The sequence below is a fragment of the Mytilus edulis genome, chromosome 12 (assembly GCF_963676685.1).
Source record: "Mytilus edulis chromosome 12, xbMytEdul2.2, whole genome shotgun sequence".
NCBI classification, from domain to species: Eukaryota; Metazoa; Mollusca; class Bivalvia; order Mytilida; family Mytilidae; genus Mytilus; species Mytilus edulis.
Window position 1 is genome coordinate 64,503,506 of NC_092355.1, and position 25,962 is coordinate 64,529,467.

The 25,962-nt window shown below is 32.2% G+C and overlaps 1 protein-coding gene across 1 annotated transcript in view; it reads right to left on the bottom strand.

Annotated features, from left to right (window-relative positions):
- The window catches only part of LOC139497771 (uncharacterized), a 293,518-nt gene that overhangs the window by 42,735 nt on the left and 224,821 nt on the right, over positions 1-25,962 (bottom strand). The window contains exons 14-15 of the mRNA XM_071286006.1: positions 14,080-14,140; positions 10,839-11,612 (exon numbers count right to left, since the gene is read on the bottom strand). Of these exons, the coding sequence (XP_071142107.1) occupies positions 10,839-11,612; positions 14,080-14,140 (835 nt within the window). The remainder of the gene's footprint in view (positions 1-10,838; positions 11,613-14,079; positions 14,141-25,962) is intronic.

A 25,962-nucleotide genomic window follows, 5' to 3' on the forward strand; every position in this document is an offset into this window, starting at 1 on the left:
GACCTTGACCTTTGACCTTGACCTAATTTTCATTTTTTTGGACCAAGGATCTAAAATCAAAAGACCCTAGGTCTCTATCACTTATGGTTTACCAGTTAGAAATGCATATCACTTATATCATATATAAAAGGGGGGATAACTCTCATATGGAGTCTCCGGATAGCTTCGGTCAAAATGAAACAGAACATCCTGAGGATATAACGAGCAATTTGGAAAAATAAATTTGTCGGTTTCTTATACGGTTACGAAGCCTTAGAGATAACAAGAAAAACAGTGTTCGGGGAGATAACTCTTACAAGGTAAAGTTTTTTGTTACGCGGTGTCAGTTTCAGAAGCGTATTAACTGTTCGATATCATATACCAAATATCTAAGCGACATCTTGCGAAACAAAAAAACAGTGAAGGAAAAAAAAGTTGGCGGAAGAAAAAAAAAAAAAATAATAATAATAATTAAAAACCAATTGTTCAGAGAACAATTGAAGGTCTTTCAACTAATAAAGATCTATTTTGATATGAAAATATTAAAATTCAGTTGAAAATGTCAGTTCCTATGGCTTTATGATGTATAAATATGAAATTAAAGCAAAGGTCAAAATCTAGAACATCCAATTAACCTTTGACCTTGACCTCAATTTCAAGGTCATAGACTAAACATCTCGAATCAAAAGACACTAGTTCCTTAATATGTATGGTTCATGAGTAATATCACTTTACGCATAATTCTAAATATAAGAGGAGCGAAAACTCCCATTTATTGTCTACGCACCCTTGCAACCAAAATTTATAAGTTACGACATGTCGCAACTAACAATTTAGTAAAAATAATTTGTCGATATCTTATAAGGTTAATGAAAATAAGTGAAAATAAGCCAAAATCAAAATTTAGAATTTGACCTTGACCTTTGACCTTGACCTATTTTTCATTTTTTTGGACCAAGGATCTTAAATCAAAAGACCCTAGGTCTCTATCACTTATGGTTTACCAGTTAGAAATGCATATCACTTATATCATATACAAAAGGGGGGATAACGTTCATATGGAGTCTCCAGATAGCTTCGGTCAAAATAAAACAGAACATCCTGAGGATATAACGAGCAATATGGAAAAATAAATTTGTCGGTTTCTTATACGGTTGCGAAGCCTTAGAGATAACAAGAAAAACAGTGTTCGGGGAGATAACTCTTACAAGGTAAAGTTTTTTGTTACGCGGTGTCAGTTTCAGAAGCGTATTAACTGTTCAATATCATATACCATATATCTAAGCGACATCTTGGGAAACAAAAAAACAGTGAAGGAAAAAAAAGTTGGCGGAAGAAAAAAAAAAATAATAATAATCAGAACAAACCCTATAGGTCTTTCAACCGAAAGGTTGAAAGACCTAATAATAATTAAAAACCAATTGTTCAAAGAACAATTGAAGGTCTTTCAACTAATAAAGATCTATTTTGATATGAAAATATTAAAATGCAGTTGGAAATGTCAATTCCTATGGCTTTTTGATGTATATATATGAATTTAAAGCAAAGGTCAAAATCTAGAACGTCCAATTAACCTTTGATCTTGACCTCAATTTCAAGGTCATAGACTAAACATCTCGAATCAAAAGACACAAGTTCCTTAATATGTATGGTTCATGAGTAATATCACTTTACGCGTAATTCTAAATATAAGAGGGGCGAAAAATCCCGTTTATTGTCTACGCACCCTTGCAACCAAAATTTATAAGTTACGACATGTCGCAACTAACAATTTAGTAAAAATAAATTGTCGATATCTTATAAAGTAAATGAAAATAAGTGAAAATAAGCCAAAATCAAAATTTAGAATTTGACCGTGACCTTTGACCTTGACCTAATTTTCATTTTTTCTGACCAAGGATCTTAAATCAAAAGACCCTAGGTCTCTATCACTTATGGTTTACCAGTTAGAAATGCATATCACTTATATCATATACAAAAGGGGGGATAACGCTCATATGGAGTCTCCGGATAGCTTCGGTCAAAATAAAACAGAACATCCTGAGGATATAACGAGCAATTTGGAAAAATAAATTTGTCGGTTTCTTATACGGTTGCGAAGCCTTAAAGATAACAAGAAAAACAGTGTTCGGGGAGATAACTCTTACAAGGTGAAGGTTTTTGTTTCACGGTGTCAGTTTCAGAAGCGTATCAACTGTTCGATATCATATACCATATATCTAAGCAACATCTTGCGAAACAAAAAAACAGTGAAGGAAAAAAAATTTGGCGGAAGAAAAAAAAAATAATAATCAGAACAAAAACAATAGGTCTTTCACCTGAAAGGTTGAAAGACCTAATAATAATAATAATAATAATAATAATAATCAGAACAAACCCTATAGGTCTTTCACCTGAAAGGTTGAAAGACCTAATAATAATAATCAGAACAAACCCTATAGGTCTTTCAACTGAAAAGTTGAAAGACCTAATAATAATCAGAACGAATACAATAGGTCTTTCACCTGAAAGGTTGAAAGACCTAATTAAAAACCAATTGTTCAGAGAACCATTGATGGTCTTTCCACCAGTTAAGACCTTTTTTATATAAAAATATTAAAATTTGGTTTAAAATGTCAATTTTAGCGCCAAATGACAGCTTATTGAACGCTTATTAAAAAAATATATGGTTTCTATAAAAAAAATATATTGAAAAGGGAGATAATCTTTTACTTCCGGTTTAAAAAGTTTACTTCCGGTATTGTTTAATAGTTTACTTGACACTGATTCCCAAAATATATGGTTCTATATACTTTTACATTGATTTAGTACAAAAAAAAGCTACTTCCGGTTTACAAAAGGTCACTTCCGGTTGTGTTTTATAAGGTCACATTGCTTACAACTTAATGCAAAAAGTCCCATGGCTTTATCATGTGTACATATGAGGTAAAAGCAAAGGTCAAAATCTAGAACGTTTAATTAGCATATGACCTTGAGCTCAATTTCAAGGTTATAAACCAAGGACCTCAAATCAAAAGACTCTAGTCCTCTACTTTATATTGTTAATGAGTTATATTACCATACGTATGATATTAGATATAAAAAGGGGGAAAACTTGCGTCAAATGTCTACGTACCCTTTCGACTAAAATTTATGTGTTACGACATGTCGTAACCAACAATTGTGTGAAATTATTTTGTCGATATCTTGTATGATTTCTGAAAATAAGAGATAACAAGCCAAAATCAAAATTTTAATCATGACCTTGACCTTTGACCTTGACCTCATTTTGATTTTTTTGGACCAAGGACCTCAAATCAAAAGACCCTAGGCCTCTACCACTTATGGTTTTCCAGTTAAAAATGCATACATGTATCACTTATATCAAATATAAAAGGGGAAATAACTCTCATATGGAGTCTCCGGATAGCTTCGGTCGAAATGAATCAAATCATCCTGAGGATATAACGAGCAATTTGGTAAAATAAATTTGTCGGTTTCTTATACGGTTGTGAATATTAAGCGATCACAAGAAAAACAGTGTTCGGGGAGATAACTCTTACATGGATAAGATTTTAGTTACGCGGTGTCAGTTTCAAAAGCGTATTAATTGTTCGATATCATATACCATATATCTTAGTGACATCTTGCGAAACAAAAAAATTGCGAAGGAACAAAAAGTTGGCGGAAGAAAAAAAAATAATAATAATAATAATAATCAGAAGAAATCCAATAGGTCTTTCCACGGAAAAGTGGAAAGACCTAATAATCAGAAGAAAACCAATAGGTCTTTCCACGGAAAAGTGGAAAGACCTAATAAATGTTAGATATTTTGGATAACAGAATATCCTTTATATATTATATATATATAAAACTCTAACTGGACTTGACTGAAGTATAGTTATGAGCAGTTCGGTCTACAAAAGATAAAGCTCAGGTACATTTGTAATGCACAGGTTTAAAAAAATTATGACGTCCTGCTATTCTAATTATTTGCTTTGACGCCGTTGCAGGAAAAAATCTTGCAAGGCTATTTTGATTTTTGCTTTGAAACCATTGCAGGAAAACATCTTTCATTGTTTGATTTGAAGTTGTTGCAGGAAAACATTATTTAGCCTAGCAAAATGCCAGATAGAGAAGGGGGTCAATAATAATAACATGCATTTTGATGTCAGTAAAAATGTACATTCATTTGTACAGTTGTACACAATGTACTTTCACAATATCATGATGCTGGTTAACATTGGGCTGAACATTTGAAAAGATTACCATCCATGCATAGTCTCTTTCCACATCGGCAAAGGCAAATCTATAGAGTTTTCTATGGAACATGGCTAGTTAAAATTGATGTAAAACTATTTCAAAACACATGGTTTAACGATTTCACTTCAGTATATTAACAGGAAGGAAGTATCGGATTATTATGACAACTGGATCCCCTCCCAATTTAGGCCTGGTAAATTGCGATTCATCTGAGAACCACATTGATTTTTAAAGACAAAAAAGTATCACAATTCCCGTATTTAGTGGTTTGAGATTTCTTCAATACACTTTATCACCAATGTTTTACGTTTGTAAACATGTTTGAACATTAATCTATGCCAATTGAAGAACTTTATTCATTTTTCCCAAGCCACTCCCATTTTCGCTCCAGAACGCCATTTTTGTTGTAATCAACTCAAAGAAACGTAGAAAAAATAGGAAAACTAATGCATCAATCACTACGAAATTTACTCAATACACATAGAAATCATATATCTATCAGAAAATATAAATTTTATCACTCATCTCCGTTTTTTGAGAAAGGAGTATAAAAATAGAAAATTATGATAGGACCGCCCAATAGGCGGGATAGGGTGAGGTCACTTCGGTCAATATGCAAATTAATTCTATGGAGCCGTGTAGTCTTACTGCGATCGTAAAAGTTATTAATTACACCAGAACCATTTTAAACTTCTTATTTCAAACATAAAATTTGATAGATATGGATTGTAATACTTACATATCGGGTGTCAATTTGTTTAGGTGATGCAAATGTCCGCCATTAATCAAGGCACATTGAGCATTTTCCAGATGCATCACGGGTAATCACACAAAATCTCGCGCTGCATAAGACATTATACTACAGTCTATGCAAAAGTTCACGAGATTCCAATCCTTCTTACTATACAAATTCTTGATACTAGGAAACAAAGATATTAAAAAAATATTTTTAAAAAATCGATGTATAGCGGTCCTGGTTACAAGTTAACTTAGTTTTGAGCAGACCAGTCAAAAGTTAACTTGGGAACAGGTCTGGTTTCGTTCGGATTTGTCAAAGCAAAAGGTAACTTATGTTAATTTTGTGGCAGGACTGGTTTCGAAGTTAACTTATATTAACTTTACGGTAGGACTGGTTTCGAAGTTAACTTATGTTAACTTATGACAGGACTGGTTCGAAGTTAACTTATATCAATAGCGGACCTGTTTCCAAGTTAACTTTTTGGCAGACATAAAAACAGTCCTAGGACCTGGGCCGCTTTTCAAGTTAACTAGATTTTGGTCCTAGGACTGGTCAGATCAGTCCTAAATCCGGTCACAGGTTAACTTTGACCAGTCCGAATGACTAGTTATCAAGTTATAACTTGCTGTACACGTTAGGACTTCACCCGTCTGTATCCAAGATTTTCCCCAAGCCTCCCATGATAGCTTTTAGGCAACCTAATAGTCTGCGGCACCTGCTGGTGCGGGCTGAAGTGTCTGACAATAGAAGTACTTCTGGAGAATGTCTTTCGTGGGAAGAAAACGCTCCAAAAAGGCAACCGAAAATAACTATAAGATATTTTGCAATGTTACCTGCAAATGTATGAATGTTATTTACATACTAGAATGTTCGGTTTGTGGCCTCCAATATGTTGGTGAGTCAAAGCAGCCTTTCCAAAAACGCCTCAGTGGCCATAGGAGTGATATCTGTAAGAAGCCACTTCTCCCAGTTTCTCAGCACTTCAGACAGTCGGGTCACAAACTTTTTGACTTTAACCGCATGAAACTTCTAGTGATTGAACAGAACATTCACTGGAGTGATGCTCAGCGACAGGTTCGGGAAAGCTTTGGATAAAGGAACTTAATGTACATCATCCAAACGGAATCAATAAGAAATACTAACAGTTTTGTTTTACACTCAATTTTATTGTTAATATACAAAGTCACGTATATTGAATTATAGTGTTTTGTTTGAATTACTATATTCAGGATTTTGGAATAAAATCATTCGACCAAAACTTACCTGTAGTATTTCTGATCTATTTTTACACCTAATACATTATGTATAGTATTGTTAAAACTGTTGACACTAAAGAAGGCCATGTGTCAACACGATTTAATGATAACATCTTATATCAGTACCGTTGTGCAAATTTTTAGACTGATATATATATATATGTATATATATATAAAAGAAAAAGTTCAGTTATGTCCGTATGCTGGTAACATATAAGAAAATTATTAAAAGAAAATATCGGTTTTAATTCATAACTTTTACTAGTACTTTCAGGGATTAAAAAATTTTGTTATAGCTCACTAGCCCAGGGCTAATTGGTAGCATGATTTTACTAGCCCTGTTGGAAGAACTACAAGCCCAAAAAAACTGACCTTCTAGCCCGAGTATGCCTTACAAACTCAGAGTTTGCTGCAAAATACAATGAATTCTATAAACTTTACCATTTTTATCCGTTGTACAGTAGATTTTAGCAAATTGGATACCAAAAACTTATGTCAGCAAAAAAATATCCCATAAGCAGATATATTCAATTCGTTGATCACGATATTTGAATATTCCTCGACTATTCTGTAATAAAGAGTTGACCAAATCCCGATATGGTACAACTCTTGACCACTGCTATAGTATATGGGTATATAAAAGGATTGGAGTGATTTTTATCAAATACATCATCACGTTTGTGTATAAGAATTATTAGCTGGTTAGGTGAATTGCTTATATTTGTTGTCAGTTTTAAAATTCTCTCTTAAATATCACCATTCATAGTTTGTGTCTTTTATAAGTGTTTTATTAAGGACGTACGGTAATATCCATATATTTACATTTATCACAGGTAAGCTAATTGTGGGCTAAAAATTGACTACACACTGAGCAGTCTCTTAACTGAAATTGTTTTGTTATAAATTTTATTTCTTTAAAATCGAATCCATTTGAATATCAATGAAGATAATCATATTTGATGAAATATTATTGCATCAAGTTTAGGTTTTCTGAAGACTTTAAATGTTAAGGTTATGGTTCTGGAAGCTTCTTCAGTCTGCAAACAAAAACAAAATGGCGTCCATAACATGTGCACATATTACAAATTTATATCTGACGAAAGTCAGGTTTTTAAATTACTGTCAAAAGCGATTCACATAAAATTGCAATAAATTATTATATTAATACATTATATTTCCCCGATTACATATCATAAGCAGTGTATAATAACCCCTGAAATGTCAAATCGATATTGAAAGTACGGGAACCACACCAAATTATTTGTTCTATTTTAAAACTTTTACAAAATTAGTTTTAACTCTGGGAATCCCGGATGACGTAGTCGAATCTGATTGGCTAAGATAGAATGGTGATGAGGGGATTTTCCACTTTCTATTTTGAAAACGCCAAGAAATTTTTGTTACTAGTCCGTCGGGCATATTGGGTTACAAGTTTTGGTTGCCCGAGGTCTAAAAGCTGTAGTCCCGGGTGTCGGGCTAGTGGATTTTTTAACCCCTGACTTTCACTGCTTTCACAGATCTTCAGGTAATGTGACTTGTATATATATATATATATATATATATATATATATATATATATAACAATTGTTTGACGTTAACAATAGTATGATGTTAACAAATACAAGGGAGACTACTAATGTCATTTTAAGTCTTTAAAATGTTACGTAAAAATTAGAATAGCATTTATCATTTAGTCTCGGGTAGAGGAATTATGAAGAATTCTATGTAGGTGAGACAAAAAATGAACTGCGGACTAGAATGACTTTACATGGACAGCAAACCAACCATGAAAATTTAACACTCATCAGAGCAAACGACCATTTCCATCGTTGTTCTAATGGACGATTCAAAATATCTCCATCGTATATGGTCAATCGTTAAAATAATTTTCTCCGGAGAAAGAAAGAAGAATTATTCATAAATATTATCAACCCGGGATTAAATGGTAAATGATATTCTAATTTTTTGGTCATCGTTTAAAAGAAGCAACTAAATGAGTGATATAATACGCGATCATTCTTGACTGTTTTTCAAAATGTTTTAAATTAACACTAAAGGAAGTGGCCGATTTAAAATAATACACAACTAAATTTTCCAAAAAAGTGGCCGAATTTAGGGAAAACTTATTAAGATTATCAATAAGATAGTTTCCGATTAAGGTATTTAATAATACAATTATGAATTTAAAAATAAAATGATTTCAGCTTACGTTCAATATGATTTTCTGTAAAAAAAAAAGTGGCCGATTGAAGGGTTGAAATTGGTACAGTTATCATAGTTATCATTTGAGAAAATGTTCAGTTTAAGGCTCGTCTTATACAAATATCTAAATAAAAAGCCGAATTTAGAGTAAAACAGCGAAATTATCTAAAAACAAAGTGGCAGATTTAAGTTTGAAAATTAAAAAAAAAAATTGAATAAAAAAAGTGTAAAAATAAATGGTGAAAATAAGCAAATTTTAATAATTTATAGTTAAATCACCAATAAAACAAATGGCCGCTTGAAAAGAACATACCTTTAGAGTGGCCAATTTGAAATTAATTCAATAATCAGAAAAAAGATGATTTAAGGTCAAACAAAATTGTCAAATTAACACTAAAGGAAGTGATTGGTTTGAAATAACACACAATTAAATTATCATCCAAAACAATGGCCGAATTTAGGGAAAACAGTAAATCTATATAAAAAAGCCGAAAAGAGGGTAATATTGTGAAATTATCGATACAAGATTGGCGATTTAAATTTGATAATCACGAAAATTTTGAATATTGAAAGTGTCAATAAAGAATGAAAGTAGCAAAATTATCCACAAAAGAAGTTGTCAATTTAAAGGAAAATATGAAAATTTTAATTACAGCAAGTTGCCGATTTATGGTAATTTATAGTAAAATCATCAATAGAGCAAATGGGCGTTTTAAAATAACATACAGTAATTATCATTATAAAAATATCACATTTGAGGTTTGTTTAAGCTTAGAAAAAATGCCCGATTGAAGGGTAAAAAATAGAAAAAATGAACACGAAAGGAAGTGGTCGATTTAAAATAGCACACAATTCATTTTTCATCAAAAGAGTGTCCGATTAAAACTTACATCTAATGCAATTATCACTCGAATTTAGGAAAAGAATGTAGTAAAATTATCAATAAGATAAGTCGCTGATTAAGTTATTTAATAATACAATTATCAATAAAAAAAACTGACTGATTTCAGCTAAAGCTTAATATAATTATCATTTCAGAAAGGGGTGGATTTATGGTGACGTGTTATTAAAATATCTATAAAAAAAGTCCATTAGAGGGTTAAAATATTGTGAAATTATTGATAAAATTGACTGATTTAATTTTGAAAATTAGAAGATTTTGAAAAAAGAAAATGTCAATAAAGGATAAAAGTAGCAAAATTATCTACAAAGGAAGTTGCCAATGTAAAAGAAAAAAATGCAAATTATTATTAAAGCAAGTGGCCGAATTTTGGAAAATTTATAGTAATATCATCAATATTAAAAATGGCCGTTTTAAAATATCATACAGTAAACATCAATAAAAGAGTTAACAATTTGAGATTAATTCAATAATAAAAACAAAACAATGGCCAATATAACGGTTAAAAAATAGAAAAATTAACAAGAAAGGAAGTGGCCGATTTACAATAACACACAATTAACTTATCAAAAGAGTGTCCAATTAAAGCTTACATATAATACAATTATGACTGAAAAAAAGTGGCCGAATTTAAAAAAAAATGTAGTAAAATTATCAACAAGACAGTTTCCGATTAAGGTATATATTTAATAATACTATTATTAAAACAAACCCTCACTGATTTGAGCTTACGTGTAATATAATTATCTTTGATAAGGTGGCCGATTGAAGGGATGCAATTGGTAAAATTATTATTTAAGAAAGTTGCCGATGTAAGGTTACATCTTATACAAATATCTGTATATAAATAAAAAAATAATTGTTCATCTGAACAATCGAAGGTATTTCTACTTCTTACGATTTATTTTGATATGAAAATATTAAAACTCGATTTAAAATGTCATTTTCAGTGTCAAATGATAGCTCATTATTTGCTGATTCCAAAAAAATATGGTTTATACACAATTTTGTTTGAAATAAGGGAGGTTAATTGTCACTTCCGGTATTATTTGATTGTTAATTTGACACTGCTTTCAAAAAAATATTGCTCTATATACTTTTACATGAAGTAATTACAAAAATAGCCACTGCCGGTTTACACTATGTCACTAACGATTTGGTTTTTCAGTGATATGGCTTGTAACCTAATGTACAAAGTCCTACGGCTTTATGATGTATAAATATGAATTTAAAGCAAAGGTCAAAATCTAGAACGTCATATTTACCTATGACCTTGGTCTCAATTTTAAGGTCATAAAACAAGGACCTCAAATCTATAGACCCAATGTCTTTAATATGTATGGTTAATGAGTCATATCACTATACGCATAATTATAAATATCAGAGGGGCGAACACTCCCATCTAATGTCTACGCACCCTTTCAAACAATATTTAAGAGTTACGACATGTCGCAAATGACAATTTATGTGTGTTTCATTATTACGTCGAAAAGAAAAGCTGTTCCGTCATGTACATTACTAACAAGAAGAACACTTTCTTTTTTGTCAAAATAAATTCCAACCGGGCACTCCAATCCATCTGATTCAGTAACAAGTTCTCTGAAGTGTTTTCCATCATCAGATACTACTACTACAGTGTAGTTACTGAAATTAATTACATACACATTGCCTTCATAATCTGTTGTCACACTGCGTAAATCTTGAAACTTATCATTTTCAAACTTCCACAAAAGTTCACCATCTAACGAACAGCAGTGTATTGTTTTTTTGTCTATACATACCAATCTGTCTCTGTCTACTGTAATGTCGTTGATATCATTTGAAGGTAAAGTTATGGTACGTATTACTGTACCTGTCATGTCCATCTCATGCATTATGCTCATATCAATAACAACGTACAGGTTATTATCATTGTATGATATTCCGTAGCAGCCACCACTGGTGTTGATTTCACTGGTGACAGAACGTGTAGATATATTTATTATCAATATGGTTCTGTCATATGTACAGGATACTGCTACAGTGTTACTATCTACTACTGTTATATAATGTGGTTTATACGACAGAGGAAGGTCATGGATTTCAGTAACGTGTGCATTACAAATAGTAAGGCTTTTATTTCGACGGTTGGAAAACACCAATGTGTTGCCTATTTTGATACAGCTAACAATGAGAACTTGCGAAAGTGGCGTTCGGATATTTAACTGTTTACGCAAATTGACAGAAACAGGGAGGTTGGTTTTGATAGGTGTTTGATCCTGAGCGAATGCTTCATCTTTGTTTGGTTCATTTTCTGAAATAAATAATAAATTATCAATTGATTATTTCAACATAGGATTGCTTAATCTAAAATACAGTTAATCGCTAATGAAAATGAATAAAGTAGAAACACTGAAGATGTTGGCTAGTATAACGTTTTGTTACAATAGGAAGTTTAAATTGTTTCACTGTACAGTACCATGTATCATAAGTGTCTTATTATTATGTTATCTCCTTGAAAATCAATGAAATATTTTTCACTGAACGTAAAGCAAACATAATTTTATCGATTGATCTATTGTGACCTTACTAGTCAGAAAACATGTCTCTGCGGAATGTGGTGGCCGAATGTTTAGTTTAATTTGTTTAGTTTAATTTAAAATGTTCTTCATGAATAAAACTTTCTTTTTAAATGGGGGGAAAATGAAAGTAATAATTATGCAAATCATAATACGTGATGTCTTTCGGTTACAAATATTTCTGGTATGGTGCAAGTTTTGCAAGGGAACCCCCTACTACCCACTATAGAGAAATCGGTACAAATCTCTCCGTTTTAGGGCTAAGGTTTTTCCTCAAGGGGCTTCAAGTAGTTATGTAGAATGTATAAATACACAGCCACGTCAATATAAAGTAATGATACGCTTTTTACAGCTTACATTACAACATTTATGAGGTTCCTTATTTCTTAAGCAGAATTGGTGTCCCTATGTAACATGTCTTCGTTTTTGAGACTGAAAATCATAAATACCCTGTCATTCAAACGTGTCCAAGACTATAATTTGTTCCAACAGAGTGCTTTATGTGGAGTTTTTATTTAAATCAATATATCGTTGTCGCGAACTAATATTTTATTTGGTAACTCGTAGATGAAATATAATAGCACTGATATGAACTAAACCCCAAAGATAACTGGAGTATGACAAATATGGCCTTTGTCCCGCTATAAGTAGTAACAACCTTGACAAATTGTGGCGTCCGTTTGGTTGTGTTGGATGTTTAACTACGCAATACCAGTCCAGTCGGAATGGGGACGTTCAATCAAATTGCATCTTCCCTGCAATTTACAGAACCGTTGGATCACCTCTTTGGGGGTTCTAGAGTTGGCATGATGCAAGGCTGAATGTCAACCCTCTATCCAACATACCATCGTTTCAATTGACAGTCCTAATGTCCTCTCCTTCATCCAAGGAGGCCTTACTTGTAGACTAACCCTATTGCATTAATTATTGATAGTGTATCTTACTAAATATTCATGACTCATTAACCACTAAATGTTAAGCAAGCAAAACTCGAGCAATCATTCAGATTTATAATACATTTCCTTAACGCCTGTTGTTTTGCAAAATGCCCTACCAAACATGATTTGTTTTTTACTTTTTGATTGCGGCAAACAGCAAACCTTCATATATGTGACCCACTAAGACATTCCAAGGGTTGTGGAAATAAAGTATCATTTTGAGAAAAAACGTCTTTAACTATTAAATTAACTTCAATTGATATTGGTACACGAGTTTATTTCTATACTGAATTTAGAGAAAAATAATAATTAAGATGTCTGATTTCAAATGAGACAACTAAAACTTTTTCAAAAACCAAATGACATAGAAATAAACAGCCGTTACCTTACTACCTTCAGCAGGGATAAAACCCATACGACATCCAAGATCGTTTAAAGTCAAGCGTATATGATGTACAAGTACACAGCCACGTCCAGTCAGAAAGGGAACGTGTTATCCGATGCTTCGTTTAGAGACTGATAGTTGGCCTGTTGCTACGTAATATTTCAGACCCTCATTTTACAGTGGCAGTATTAATTTCTCCGACTTTAATCCCAAACGGCTTTTATTACATGACCTTTCCATTATATTCATTGTTAAATTGTTCTCTTCCTGAACATACATGAACTATTTGCTATTGAACGTTAAACAACTTCTAAAAAGTTGATCAAGTTTGCCCCAGTGTTTTAGAACCTTGGTTTCTTTTAGAAATTGCGTAACTGATTTAGGTGGAATTGAACCATTACCGACTGAGCTTTGGGATAACAGTAGATGAAAATAATACTTAGCAAATTTTTGTGAGTAATTTCTCAATTCATCAGAAATTATGATGTCAGAAACGTTTATACAAATATATCCCTAAATTCACATCTGTATTATTTCTACCGGTTCACTATGTTACAATTGATCGATTGTTGGTTGCTTAACGTCCAGTGGCAAACATGTCATGCATGTTTAGGACGAGTAAAACAAACCAATACTAGTAACATCTTTCCTTGTAAAGCTAGTGTGGGTCTAAACGAGACCCCTTTATGCCTATATTACTCATGTCAAAATTGTTTTCTGTCTTACTTGACGTCATCACCAACTTTTTTTTCTCGGTCTTAAGTGGACTATTTTAAAGACAAGACTATGGAGTTATACCGCCAATATTATATGTTCTAGAAAAATAAAACCGGTTAAAAGATAGATGCGATAAAAAAAAATATGTGTAAATGCTATTACTTGGATTAAGGTCATCCTGCAAGGTGCCTTTTTTCTCAATGTCATCTGGAATCTTTTCAATCTGAAACCAACAACAAAAAAACTTATAATTGGATAAAAACTAGCATACTTATAATGTAGCTTTACTGCACATTATGTTCTACTGAAAAAAAATATAGCCTCATTCCTATAATATATAACTGAATCTATTTTAAAAGATTAAAATCGATTTTATTCCTTTTTATAATCTTTTTCAATGTTTACCATAAATTGAATGCAGATTTCATAAAGAAACACACATTTTTTACAATATTCCATGTTTTTATTCTGATAATTAATAAAATTCACCTTTAATGTTCGGGAAATTTCCCAAAATAAATGAAAGTTTTAAAATATTGGTGGTAAAGATGTGTGTGACAACTTTTAATTCTAGAAATGTCCCAAACTCATTTTCAACATTAGTATTTATAACATATATGTTGGTAAAGCATGTTGACAAACAAATCTGAAACACATACCGGGAAAAATCCCGACAAATTAAACTAAGTGGAAAATGTATAATACAGATGTCTTCGAACAAATTGTGGATTTATCACGAAAACCGAACGTATATGCTAGAATTCATGACTAATAGTTGTTTTTCACATTTCGGGAAAAATCACGAAAATATGAATCCATTATCAGGAACACACTTGTTACATAGATTTGTTTTACCCATTTCGGGAAAAATCCCGAAATAAAATGTACAAGCACATTTTTTATTTTTAATGTCCTACAGATTTTTTAAACATATTGGGAAAAATCCTGAAAAGCAAAACCTTTAAGATTTTACAACACAGAATTTGATACATTTAAAAAGAATTTATGTTAATTTGTTAAAATTTTTATTCATACAAAAATTGTTTCTATCTGAAGCAAATATGCATTTTGTTTATAACCATACTTTTTATTACAGTTCCGAAAAAAGTATTTTCTAAGAAATATTAAGGTTGCTCTCTACTGCATCTCTTTTGTCATGCTTCAGTAATTCCCGAAATATAATATCAACCAAATGTGTCTTCTCTTAATCCTCCTCTTACATGTGGTCGATTTGTAACTGGCCTAAGCATAAACTTTAACATGTAAACTGTAAAAGCCTCTTAGTTTTAAAACCATGATTTGAGGTTCAGGATAAAAAAAATCCCCAAGCACATGTATTGTCCAAAAGCTTATTCAACTGCATATAAAATATCACTGACCTACTTTTAGTGGTTCTCTTCAAACTGAACTTATCACAAATCTAACCGTGTAAACTAAGGAAAAAGTCAAAAGTCCATTACTGAGAGGCTGGTGAGGAGGGGTGCTCTATTGGATTGAGATGTGTGTCCATAACACATTATACCCTGCTTCCACATATCAGATTTCCATGTTCAGTAACTTATGTGTAATTATTTACAAAAACGATGATTTCATAATGAACATTTTAAAGTACAAAGTTTCAAGTTTATTTGACTATAACATGATAGTAAACTATTGTACACAAAACCTTAACCTATTGTACTGTTTGTACATCTTGAGAAAAAAAAAATGAATGATAAAAACTAGTTTCAACTCATTACTTCAAATGCCAATGAAATTTCAAAATAGGAATGAAAAAAAAAAAACTCAAACCCAAACTCAAAAATATTCAATAATGGAGAAAATAAAATTTGTAATTCATTACAAATTTTATTTCTTACACTGTTAGTTGTTACTTTATGATCTGGTACAAAAATGAACGAAAACTATCAATTCGTTTTTACTGTTGAAATGTTTCTATCATTGAAAAAGCTCCAAATTATCTTCCTTTGATGAAAAAATGCCATTTTTTGGCGTTAAATATCTTGTTTTTAATTTATCGGTGACCTATATTTATTTTTATTTTTTTTCAAGTAAGCTGTACTTAAACAAGACTATTCTAAAATTTGAAAATGATAAATGTTGACTGCATCTGTTGGGGTCTCTCTTATTAAACAATAATGCAAAGTCTCTGTGGGATGTTTAAAATTACAAATCATAGGAATTAACCAGTAACATATAATGTATTATAAATTCACTTCTGAAACAATCCTGACCGGTGTCTGTACAGTTTCAGCATCCTTTCCTTTGTGCTTATACTTATTTTTTCTGATATTTAGCTGAAAGCAGGATCAATATCTTCATGTATGTGGCCAAGAAGTACTAACGACCAGAGAACCTGACAAAAATATCTGTTGAGTTCTTGACTAGTATCATTTATTTATCCATTAAAAAGATAGAGCTTTGTTAGAATATTGAAAGTTGGAAGCAGTATACTTACTTTAATACACTAAAATATGTAATAAATAAAACAAGAATGTGTACAATGTGATTGTAAATATATCTCTAATGTATCCTTTTTTTCTATTAATAAAGTAACATAAGATGAGAATGATGAAATTGACTTGATCAGTGTTTGGTGTTAACATGGTTAATAAGCCTTGTGTATAAGTTTTATAACACTTGGTTGATTCAAAGAAAAGTTAAAGTGCAGTTTGGGTTTTGAACTAGTTGTCGATTACTTCAAGTTCCCTGATATTGATTCATGAATCTGATAGTTTAAGAGAGCACAATACCACGACAACAACATGTTTATCAAAATGTCATTTTCATTTTGTTCTTTCTTAATATTCCAAAACCACAGATTGAAGAAAAATAAATTTCCATATCTTACCCTGGTAATGAGTCGCAATGAAAATTATTCATCAAATACACTGGATAATAATCTGCGGGTAGTGCTATGAGGTTAGATAATTGACATATTTTCATAGGTTTGTGACCACTGACCAGCTATAACAATAATGGCTATAGAAAGTAAAGTGTCGCTCACCTGATATTTTCATTTAGAATTGATGCATGAAAAAATGCAACCGTTATACTGTTGCTTTAGTTTTAAGAGATACATGTATAAGCAAAAACTGCATTTTCCTCTATTTTTAGCCATGTCTGCCATGTAGGTTTGCAGGGTCATCAAACTCATTTTTTAAACTACATACCCTTATGATGATTGTTGCCAAGTTTGGGTAAATTTGTCTCAGTTGTTTCAGGAGAAGAGTTTTCTAAAAGATTACAAAAAATTATGAAAAATTGTTAAATTTGACTTTAAAGGTCAATAATTCCTTATGGGGTCAATTGACCATTTTTGGTTATGTTTGACTTATTTGTTTGCTGAACATTATAGCTGTTTCCTGTTTATCTCTATCTATTATAATGTAACGAAAACCGAGCGGTCAGGCTTTGGTGTTAAACTATAAATGTGTAACCCTTAGTGTGTTGCTATAAGAATGTGTTTTATAACAATGTATAAGTATATATGAACTAATGTTATAACTGACGACACTTCTTTGGTAACGTGGTACTCTGGTATCGTGGTACTTTGCGGTATTGCGGTAGATCTAATGTTTGTTCTGTATATGTTTTGTGGTACTTAGTGGTATTCTGGTAGATCTTAGTTTGGTTCTGTTTAGGTTTTTGTAAGAATAACAGACTCGTTAAATAAAAATCAACCTGTGTTAACTTTAAGATGCGTTAAATAGCTACAATTCATACAAAAAGTATACAACTTTACAGTATTCTAGTCTAACAAATAAATAGATTACTTTATTAGAATATCGTAAAGAAAATGGAGAGCGGAAATATAAATATCTCGAAAGTTTAGTTTGGTTATCGGCAAATGGTAAATCAAATTCAATGTCAAAAGATAACGTTTCTCACGAGAAGTTATTCTTTAAATGCAACTTGTTAAAGAATTAACAAGCCCACATTATACGGACGTAGTCTGGTTACTACTTTGTCTGGTAAATTAGAAGTTTAAACATTCTATAACATAAAATATATTCAAAATTATAAAACAATATTTGATCAAATATACTACAATCTTCTGAGTGTTCGCTGTTCTTTTACGTCTTCCCGCAAAGTTTGACTTCCACAATGTTCTTTATGATCGTTTAAACTTTTAATGAAAGATAGGGGAGAACTTGTTTTAAATTTTAGGGAAAGTCTAGTCATGTTTCTATTATATATCTCTTGTGTAACTATGTTAACTTTTGTAAGTTTATATCATAATCACGTTCAAAATTTTGTTTATTGCTAATGGCAGAATAATTTAGATTACTGGTCATTTCATCAGTACTGTGTTCATGGTCGGTCCTGTTAACTCCAACTCTGAATCGTCCGCGGGACGTCAAAGGTAATGCTTGGTACGTTGCCCCCATATTATGGAGTACGCCCCGGTCCAAAGTCCTAGGTAAATCTCCCGAATCCCATCTGGATTCACAAGACGTCGCGACCCGTCTTGTATTCCCCGAGCCTCCCTCAGCTGAACCCTCTGCTATAGCAGTACCCTCTGCTATAGTAGAACCCTCTGCTTTCTGACTCCAAAACCGATACCTAGACCTTGCAGCATGGTTATAAAGAGTGCTTGACTCTTCACGAAGATTCTGTTTTACCTGCCACGTCGCATTTGGTTCCAAATGCACAACCGTTGCCCTATTTGAAACTTCCTTATTTTTCGCTTGGTCAATGGCCACTTTCGTTAATGGTGATATAATATTTTGGATATTACCGGAAATAAGGGTTTTAAGACATATGTATTATATATTGTATCCATCAGAAGCACCAAAGAAAGGTTCGTGCACAATGTAATGGTAGTAGCAATACGTTAAACCACATTTCAATTACCCTCCCTAAAAAATAAGCTTATTTAAGTACAATGTCCGCCATGATGGATTTTAACCGGAAGTAGGGTTTTGGAAGACATTTAGTCTATAAAATATATCCAAAGGTAGTACATGACAAAGGTTTGTACCAAATATTTTGCGAGTAGCATGATAATAACACCTTTTTAAATACTAGCCTTCGATATTAGGCTGATTCAAGTATGGTGTCCGCCATTTTTGATTTTATCGGAAGTGAGACATTTTTTTCAAATGCCTCCCTATCTGAAATAAAAGAGTTATAGATGAGGAAGGTCTATGCCAAATTTCATGCTTGTAGCAGGATGTGCACAATTTTTCACAAAGCCGCCGTACTATTTGTAGTTTAGGGCATACCAAATCAATTAGATAGAAAGTCACCATTGAAGCACATTTTGACTTGAGAGCTCTAATGTTACAATCTTTTGTTATTTTTTTTTATTAACTCCCTTGGACAAAAGGGCCAATTAAGCTTTTCTTGTTACTTGGGGTCCGTCGTCATCGTCCGTTGTCGTCTGTTAACTTTTAAAAAAATCTTCTCCTCTGAAACTACTGGGCCACAACTTGGTCACAAACATCATTGGCGAAAATAGTTTTCACAAACAAATCAAACAACCCATTGTTCGATTGCTGCTCCTGAATTAATAATTTAAGAAAATTTTGCAGTTTTTGATTATTATCTTGAATATTATTATGGATAGAGATACATTATAAACAGCAATAACGTTCAGCAAAGCAAGATCTACAATTAGGTCAACATGACCAAAATAGTCAATTGACCCCTTTTAAAAGGAGTTAAAGTCTATTTTTTAGACTTTTTCGTATTTTTTTGTAATTTGAAACTACTGGGCCAAATACATGAAACAGAATCAAATTTCACCACTTTTTTTTCGAATTTGGCAAATTATCTTGAAAACTATAATAGAGAATCTTTAAAATGCAAAAATTATCAGAAAAAAAATCTCTTTTGTGTTTGGAGCAAGAGCTAAAAATGATCATGAAAATGGAGAGAAACACAACAGAATTCGATGATCAGCAATATAAGATACAAAATGTAGTAAAGATCTATTAAAAAACATACACAAGATAATTTAAATCATCTAGTGAAAGTATACCCATGTATATATATGTATGATGATGTTCGGTTTGACTTTTTTATTGTATAACTTTCAAGATTTAGTAAAAGTTTAATCTAAGAAGACTTAAAGATGATTCATTTAACATCAGAATCTGACTGACGAAGGATATCTGTTATCCGAAATATTTCTAAATAATTACATTTATAGTTACCTTTTTTTGTATTTGGAGTTGTTGTGTACACTTTTTTAGGCGTTTATATAATTTATTTATTGTGTACATGTATCGTTACTCGTAACGATCCAGCGCCCTCGTGGGGAAAATCGTTGACTGCTATTCAGACGTTTTATATATATATATATATATATATATATAGTGTCTAAAAATAGCAACAATTAACATTCAATCTATCTAGATGTGGATCATGGACTTAATGAGAGGGGTGAAACACAGTTCTACCCAAAACCAAAGGAATAAATCATGAATTTCATTCTATTTAACTAAAACAACTATTTGTTAAGATTTAAAAATTGTTATGTACAATAAACGACAAAAATATGTTTTATATATAGACCATCAATCAATATGTTAAACTTCTACACAAATTTTGTGTAGCTCAAGCTACAAAGATATTTTTTTGTCATGCATCCGATTTCACCTAGATAGATGCACACGCCCGATGAAGCTAATTTGTTTAGCGAAATATTGCGTGAATAATATATAAAATATAACAACTAAGTTTATAACACTCATTAGTGTGTTAAAGTTACATTCTTAGACACTTATATATATATATATATATATAAGTCTGAAAATTACTCCAAACAGTGTTAGAGTGAGATTTTCTCCTGACAATTTTTTGTGCGTCCCTCAGCGGGATTCGAACTCACACCTTTGATACACTACAGCACCAATCGCTTAGCCTCATTTCCAGCGCTCTAGACCACTCGACCACATCCGCTATATAAAAATATAACTTCAATAGTCGCAGTATTACCTTGTCACGGAAGGCTAATCTAGAGATAGACATGAGACACGTGTTTTTTTAAGCGTGTGTAGATGTTATATTATTATTTTGTCAGTAATCTAACTCAACATTTTTTTATATATCATATGGGATCATGATGCATTTCATTATACAGTCACTAGAAATAACTATATCATACAAACAAGTCTAAACAAGTGACAAACCTTGCAATATATATGCCCACTGGATCTCAGAGTGATAGAGATACATGGTTAATACAAATACTTATATAAGTCTGAAAATTACTCCAAACAGTGTTAGAGTTAGATTTTCTACTGACAATTTTTTGTTCGTCCCTCAGCGGGATTCGAACTCACACCTTTGATACACTACAGCACCAATCGCTTAGCCTCATGTCCAGCGCTCTAGACCACTCGACCACATCCGCTATATAAAAATATAACTTCAATAGTCGTAGTGTTACCTTGTCACGGAAGGCTAATCTAGAGATAGACATGAGACACGTGTTTTTTTAAGCGTGTGTAGATGTTATATTATTATTTTGTCAGTAATCTAACTCAACAATTTTTATATATCATATGGGATCATGATGCATTTCATTACACAGTCACTAGAAATAAGTATATCATACAAACAAGTCTAAACAAGTGACAAACCATACAATATATATGCCCACTGGATCTCAGAGTGATAGAGATACATGGTTAATACAAATATTTATATAAGTCTGAAAATTACGCCAAACAGTGTTAGAGTTAGATTTTCTACTGACTTTTTTTTTGTTCGTCCCTCAGCGGGATTCGAACTCACACCTTTGATACACTACAGCACCAATCGCTTAGCCTCATGTCCAGCGCTCTAGACCACTCGACCACATCCGCTATATAAAAATATAACTTCAATAGTCGTAGTGTTACCTTGTCACGGAAGGCTAATCTAGAGATAGACATGAGACACGTGTTTTTTGTTAAGCGTGTGCAGATGTTATATTATTATTTTTATACACAATGTATTTTTCTTTGTCAGTAATCTAACTCAACAATGTTTATACATCATATGGGATCATGATGCATTTCATTATACAGTCACTAGAAATAAGTATATCATACAAACAAGTCCAAACAAGTGACAAACCATACAATATATATGCCCACTGGATCTCAGAGTGATAGAGATACATGGTTAATACAAATATTTATATAAGTCTAAAAATTACGCCAAACAGTGTTAGAGTTAGATTTTCTACTGACTTTTTTTTTGTTCGTCCCTCAGCGGGATTCGAACTCACACATTTGATACACTACAGCACCAATCGCTTACCCTCATGTCCAGCGCTCTAGACCACTCGACTACATCCGCTATATAAAAATATAACTTCAATAGTCGTAGTGTTACCTTGTCACTGAAGGCTAATCTAGAAATAGACATGAGACACGTGTTTTTTTAAGCGTGTGCAGATGTTATGTTATTATTTTTATACACAATGTATTTTTCATTTGTCAGTAATCTAACTCAACATTTTTTATATATCATATGGGATCATGATGCATTTCATTATACAGTCACTAGAAATAAGTATATCATACAAACAAGTCTAAACAAGTGACAAACCATACAATATATATGCCCACTGGATCTCAGAGTGATAGAGATACATGGTTAATACAAATATTTATATAAGTCTGAAAATTACTCCAAACAGTGTTAGAGCTAGATTTTCTACTGACAATTTTTTGTTCGTCCCTCAGCGGGATTCGAACTCAAACCTTTGATACACTACATCACCAATCGCTTAGCCTCATGTGCAGCGCTCTAGACCACTCGACCACATCCGCTATATAAAAATATAACTTCAATAGTCGTAGTGTTGCCTTGTCACGGAAGACTAATCTAGAGATAGACATGAGACACGTGTTTTTTTTAAGCGTGTGTAGATGTTATAATTTATTATTTTTATACACAATGTATTTTTCATTTGTTAGTAATCTAACTCAACAATTTGTATATATCATATGGGATCATGATGCATTTCATTATACAGTCACTAGAAATAAGTATATCATACAAACACGTCTAAACAAGTGACAAACCATACAATATATATGCCCACTGGATCTCAAAGTGATAGAGATACATGGTTAATACAAATATTTATATAAGTCTGAAAATTACTCCAAACAGTGTTAGAGTTAGATTTTCTACTGACAATTTTTTGTTCGTCCCTCAGCGGGATTCGAACTCACACCTGTGATACACTACATCACCAATCGCTTAGCCTCATGTCCAGCGCTCTAGACCACTCGACCACATCCGCTATATAAAAATATAACTTCAATAGTCGTAGTGTTACCTTGTCACATATATATATATATATATATATATATATATATATATACAACTCGTCTAAACATCAACCCAACAATGTTAGATCTGTAAATTTGCTTTCGCAAATTTTTGGTTCTTCCCTCGCCGGGATTCGAACCCATGCAATATATATATATATGGTTCGAATCCCGGCGAGGGAAGAACCAAAAATTTGCGAAAGCAAATTTACAGATCTAACATTGTTGGGTTGATGTTTAGACGAGTTGTATATATATATATATATATATCTTTAACATTCAAGAGCTTATCCTAAATTGTGGTTTATTAAATAGCCTTCCAAACACTTTTTGATCCCTAACATCACTGAAGAGACATTAATTGTCGAAATCCGGATATGGTGTAAAAAAGTTAGCACCTCATGTTGTGGTTTTCCATCTTTGCCGCAAGTTTATTGTTTTCTACTTGGAATTAAATTAATATAGAGATGCATTTTGTTACACCTTGTGATCAATTTATTTGGCAAACGTCAATGGCAGTCAGCAAGGTTCAAGGACATTAGTTGTTTGACCTGTTAGTCAAAAGCGCTGTGTTAAATTATATTTTTTTACTCTTTTGGTCTTTTAGAAAATGTTGTTTGTGCTGTATTTAGACCCCTCTACCACGAACTTTGTTCCATGCACACATATTAAAATTGTAATTTTTTATCCAACGCAATCATAGGTTTGAACGTTGTTTTCAATTTAGACTTGTTTATATTTATTTCGTTTGGGTCAGAAAATAGATATATTTATAAGTACGTCTGAGCCAGTGACAACTCTACAACAGATTTATCCATCGGATCACCAGCAGTGATACATGGCTGTGCTTAGACGAGTTGTATATACATAATGTACACACCTATGTATCACCATCACTGCTGGTGATCCGATGAATAAATCTGTTGTAGAGTTGTCAATGGCTCAGACTTACTTATAGATATAATTATTTTCTGTGACTGTATCTTACATTAATTTGTAGGATCCTTTACTATAGATAATTTAGCTGTAAGAATAACATCTGCATGCCTTATATATCATGTACTGTAGTACGACGCTATATTAAAACTGACATGAAAAGGTAACACCCGGTCACCGAAAGCTTCATTTGAATGAAGCCCAGGTGATCGTGTGGTCTAGCGGGACGGCTACAGTGCAGGCGATTTGGTGTCACGATATATCAGTAGGATTGGTTCGAATACCGGCGAGGGAAGAACAAAAAATTTGCGAAGGCAAATGTACAGATCTAACATTGTTGGGTCGATGTTTAGACGAGTTGTATATATATGTGTGTGACAAAATGTTCACTTCAAACTATCCTGAACCAGTTATTTCAAGACAGAATTACATGTGTATATACAGTCATAATATGCATTAATTAGGGAATGATGTGTAAATTTTAAACCCACTGTTGTTGAACTTTTAAAAAAGTATTTGATAGAGAATCTTTGACAATATTATCTTTTTATATTATATTACTGTATCTAAACTTCAAAGTGGTTAATTAACTTGCCATTTTCTTCTTAGGACTGTTTTCCTGCACTGCATATGGTTCTTCACAAAATCACCACAAAAACAATAGTAATAAGTTAAGAGTAATGTATTCTTGATGAATTTCAACATTTTAAATTCCTCTAAACATTTTCTGATGTCCAAGTAATGAAGTCATGACATCAATATGAATCTATATTAACTAGTGAGATAAAAGAGAATTCATTTTATGTCTTCCTAGGTCTTTAGATAAAAACAGGTTACATTTACTTGTATATGTAGTGTGTATTATACTTAAACATAAAAACACAAGTAAATGTTATACATATATATATACTCACCAAATTGGTTCAATGGACAAAATAAAGTATAATGGGAGTAGGTCTATTAGTGTAAATAAAAGTGAAATCATAACAAGGATTATAATACACAGTATTGTATGTTCACAATGACATACAGGGAGAGATTTTTGAATAATGTATTGCAAGTAATAATTTCATACTTAATGCCAATAATTGTTTTCTTTTGTTTTGTGTATGATCTCCTTAAAGTTTTATTTTGAGGAGGATTAAGGGACTTGGGATAAAGGTCCCGTGCGCCCCTTTTGGGACAAAATTTGGTTGATTCATTTATTTAGGGATCGAATCACTGAAGCATGATTTGAGCGGGCCCCTTTTGAACATTCTGGATCTGCCACTGCATACCACAGACATACAGAAATTAATGATGTTTTATAATTTTGAAAAATTATAATATATCAATTAAAAACTTTTTATATTGATATATGCTTTAGTGATCAATTTATTAATCTGTCACCTAAGGATATTTGCCTATAGATGTTTAATGTCCCACCTTTGGGCATTATGCTTTCTGATGAGTCATGAGTATGCATCTGTTCCTCCATCCGTCTGTCCGGCTTCAAGTTCAAGTTTTTAATGAAGTTGAAGTGCAATCAACTTGAAACTTAGTACATGTTCCCTATGATATGATCTTTCTTATTTAAATGCCAAATTATAGTTTTTATCCCAATTTCATGGTCCACTGAAAATATAAATTGATAGTGCAAGTGGGGCATCCATGTACTATGGACACATTCTTGTTGTTGATTTAAATGTTTTATGTATTTCTCGAGTTGATAATTGCCTACAATTAAAAATTGAAGAATTTTGCATATACATGTGTACCACTTTAAAAAAAATTGACATGGATGAGGGTTTAGATGAGGTTTACAAAAAAGAGAATAACATGCAAAAGGTAT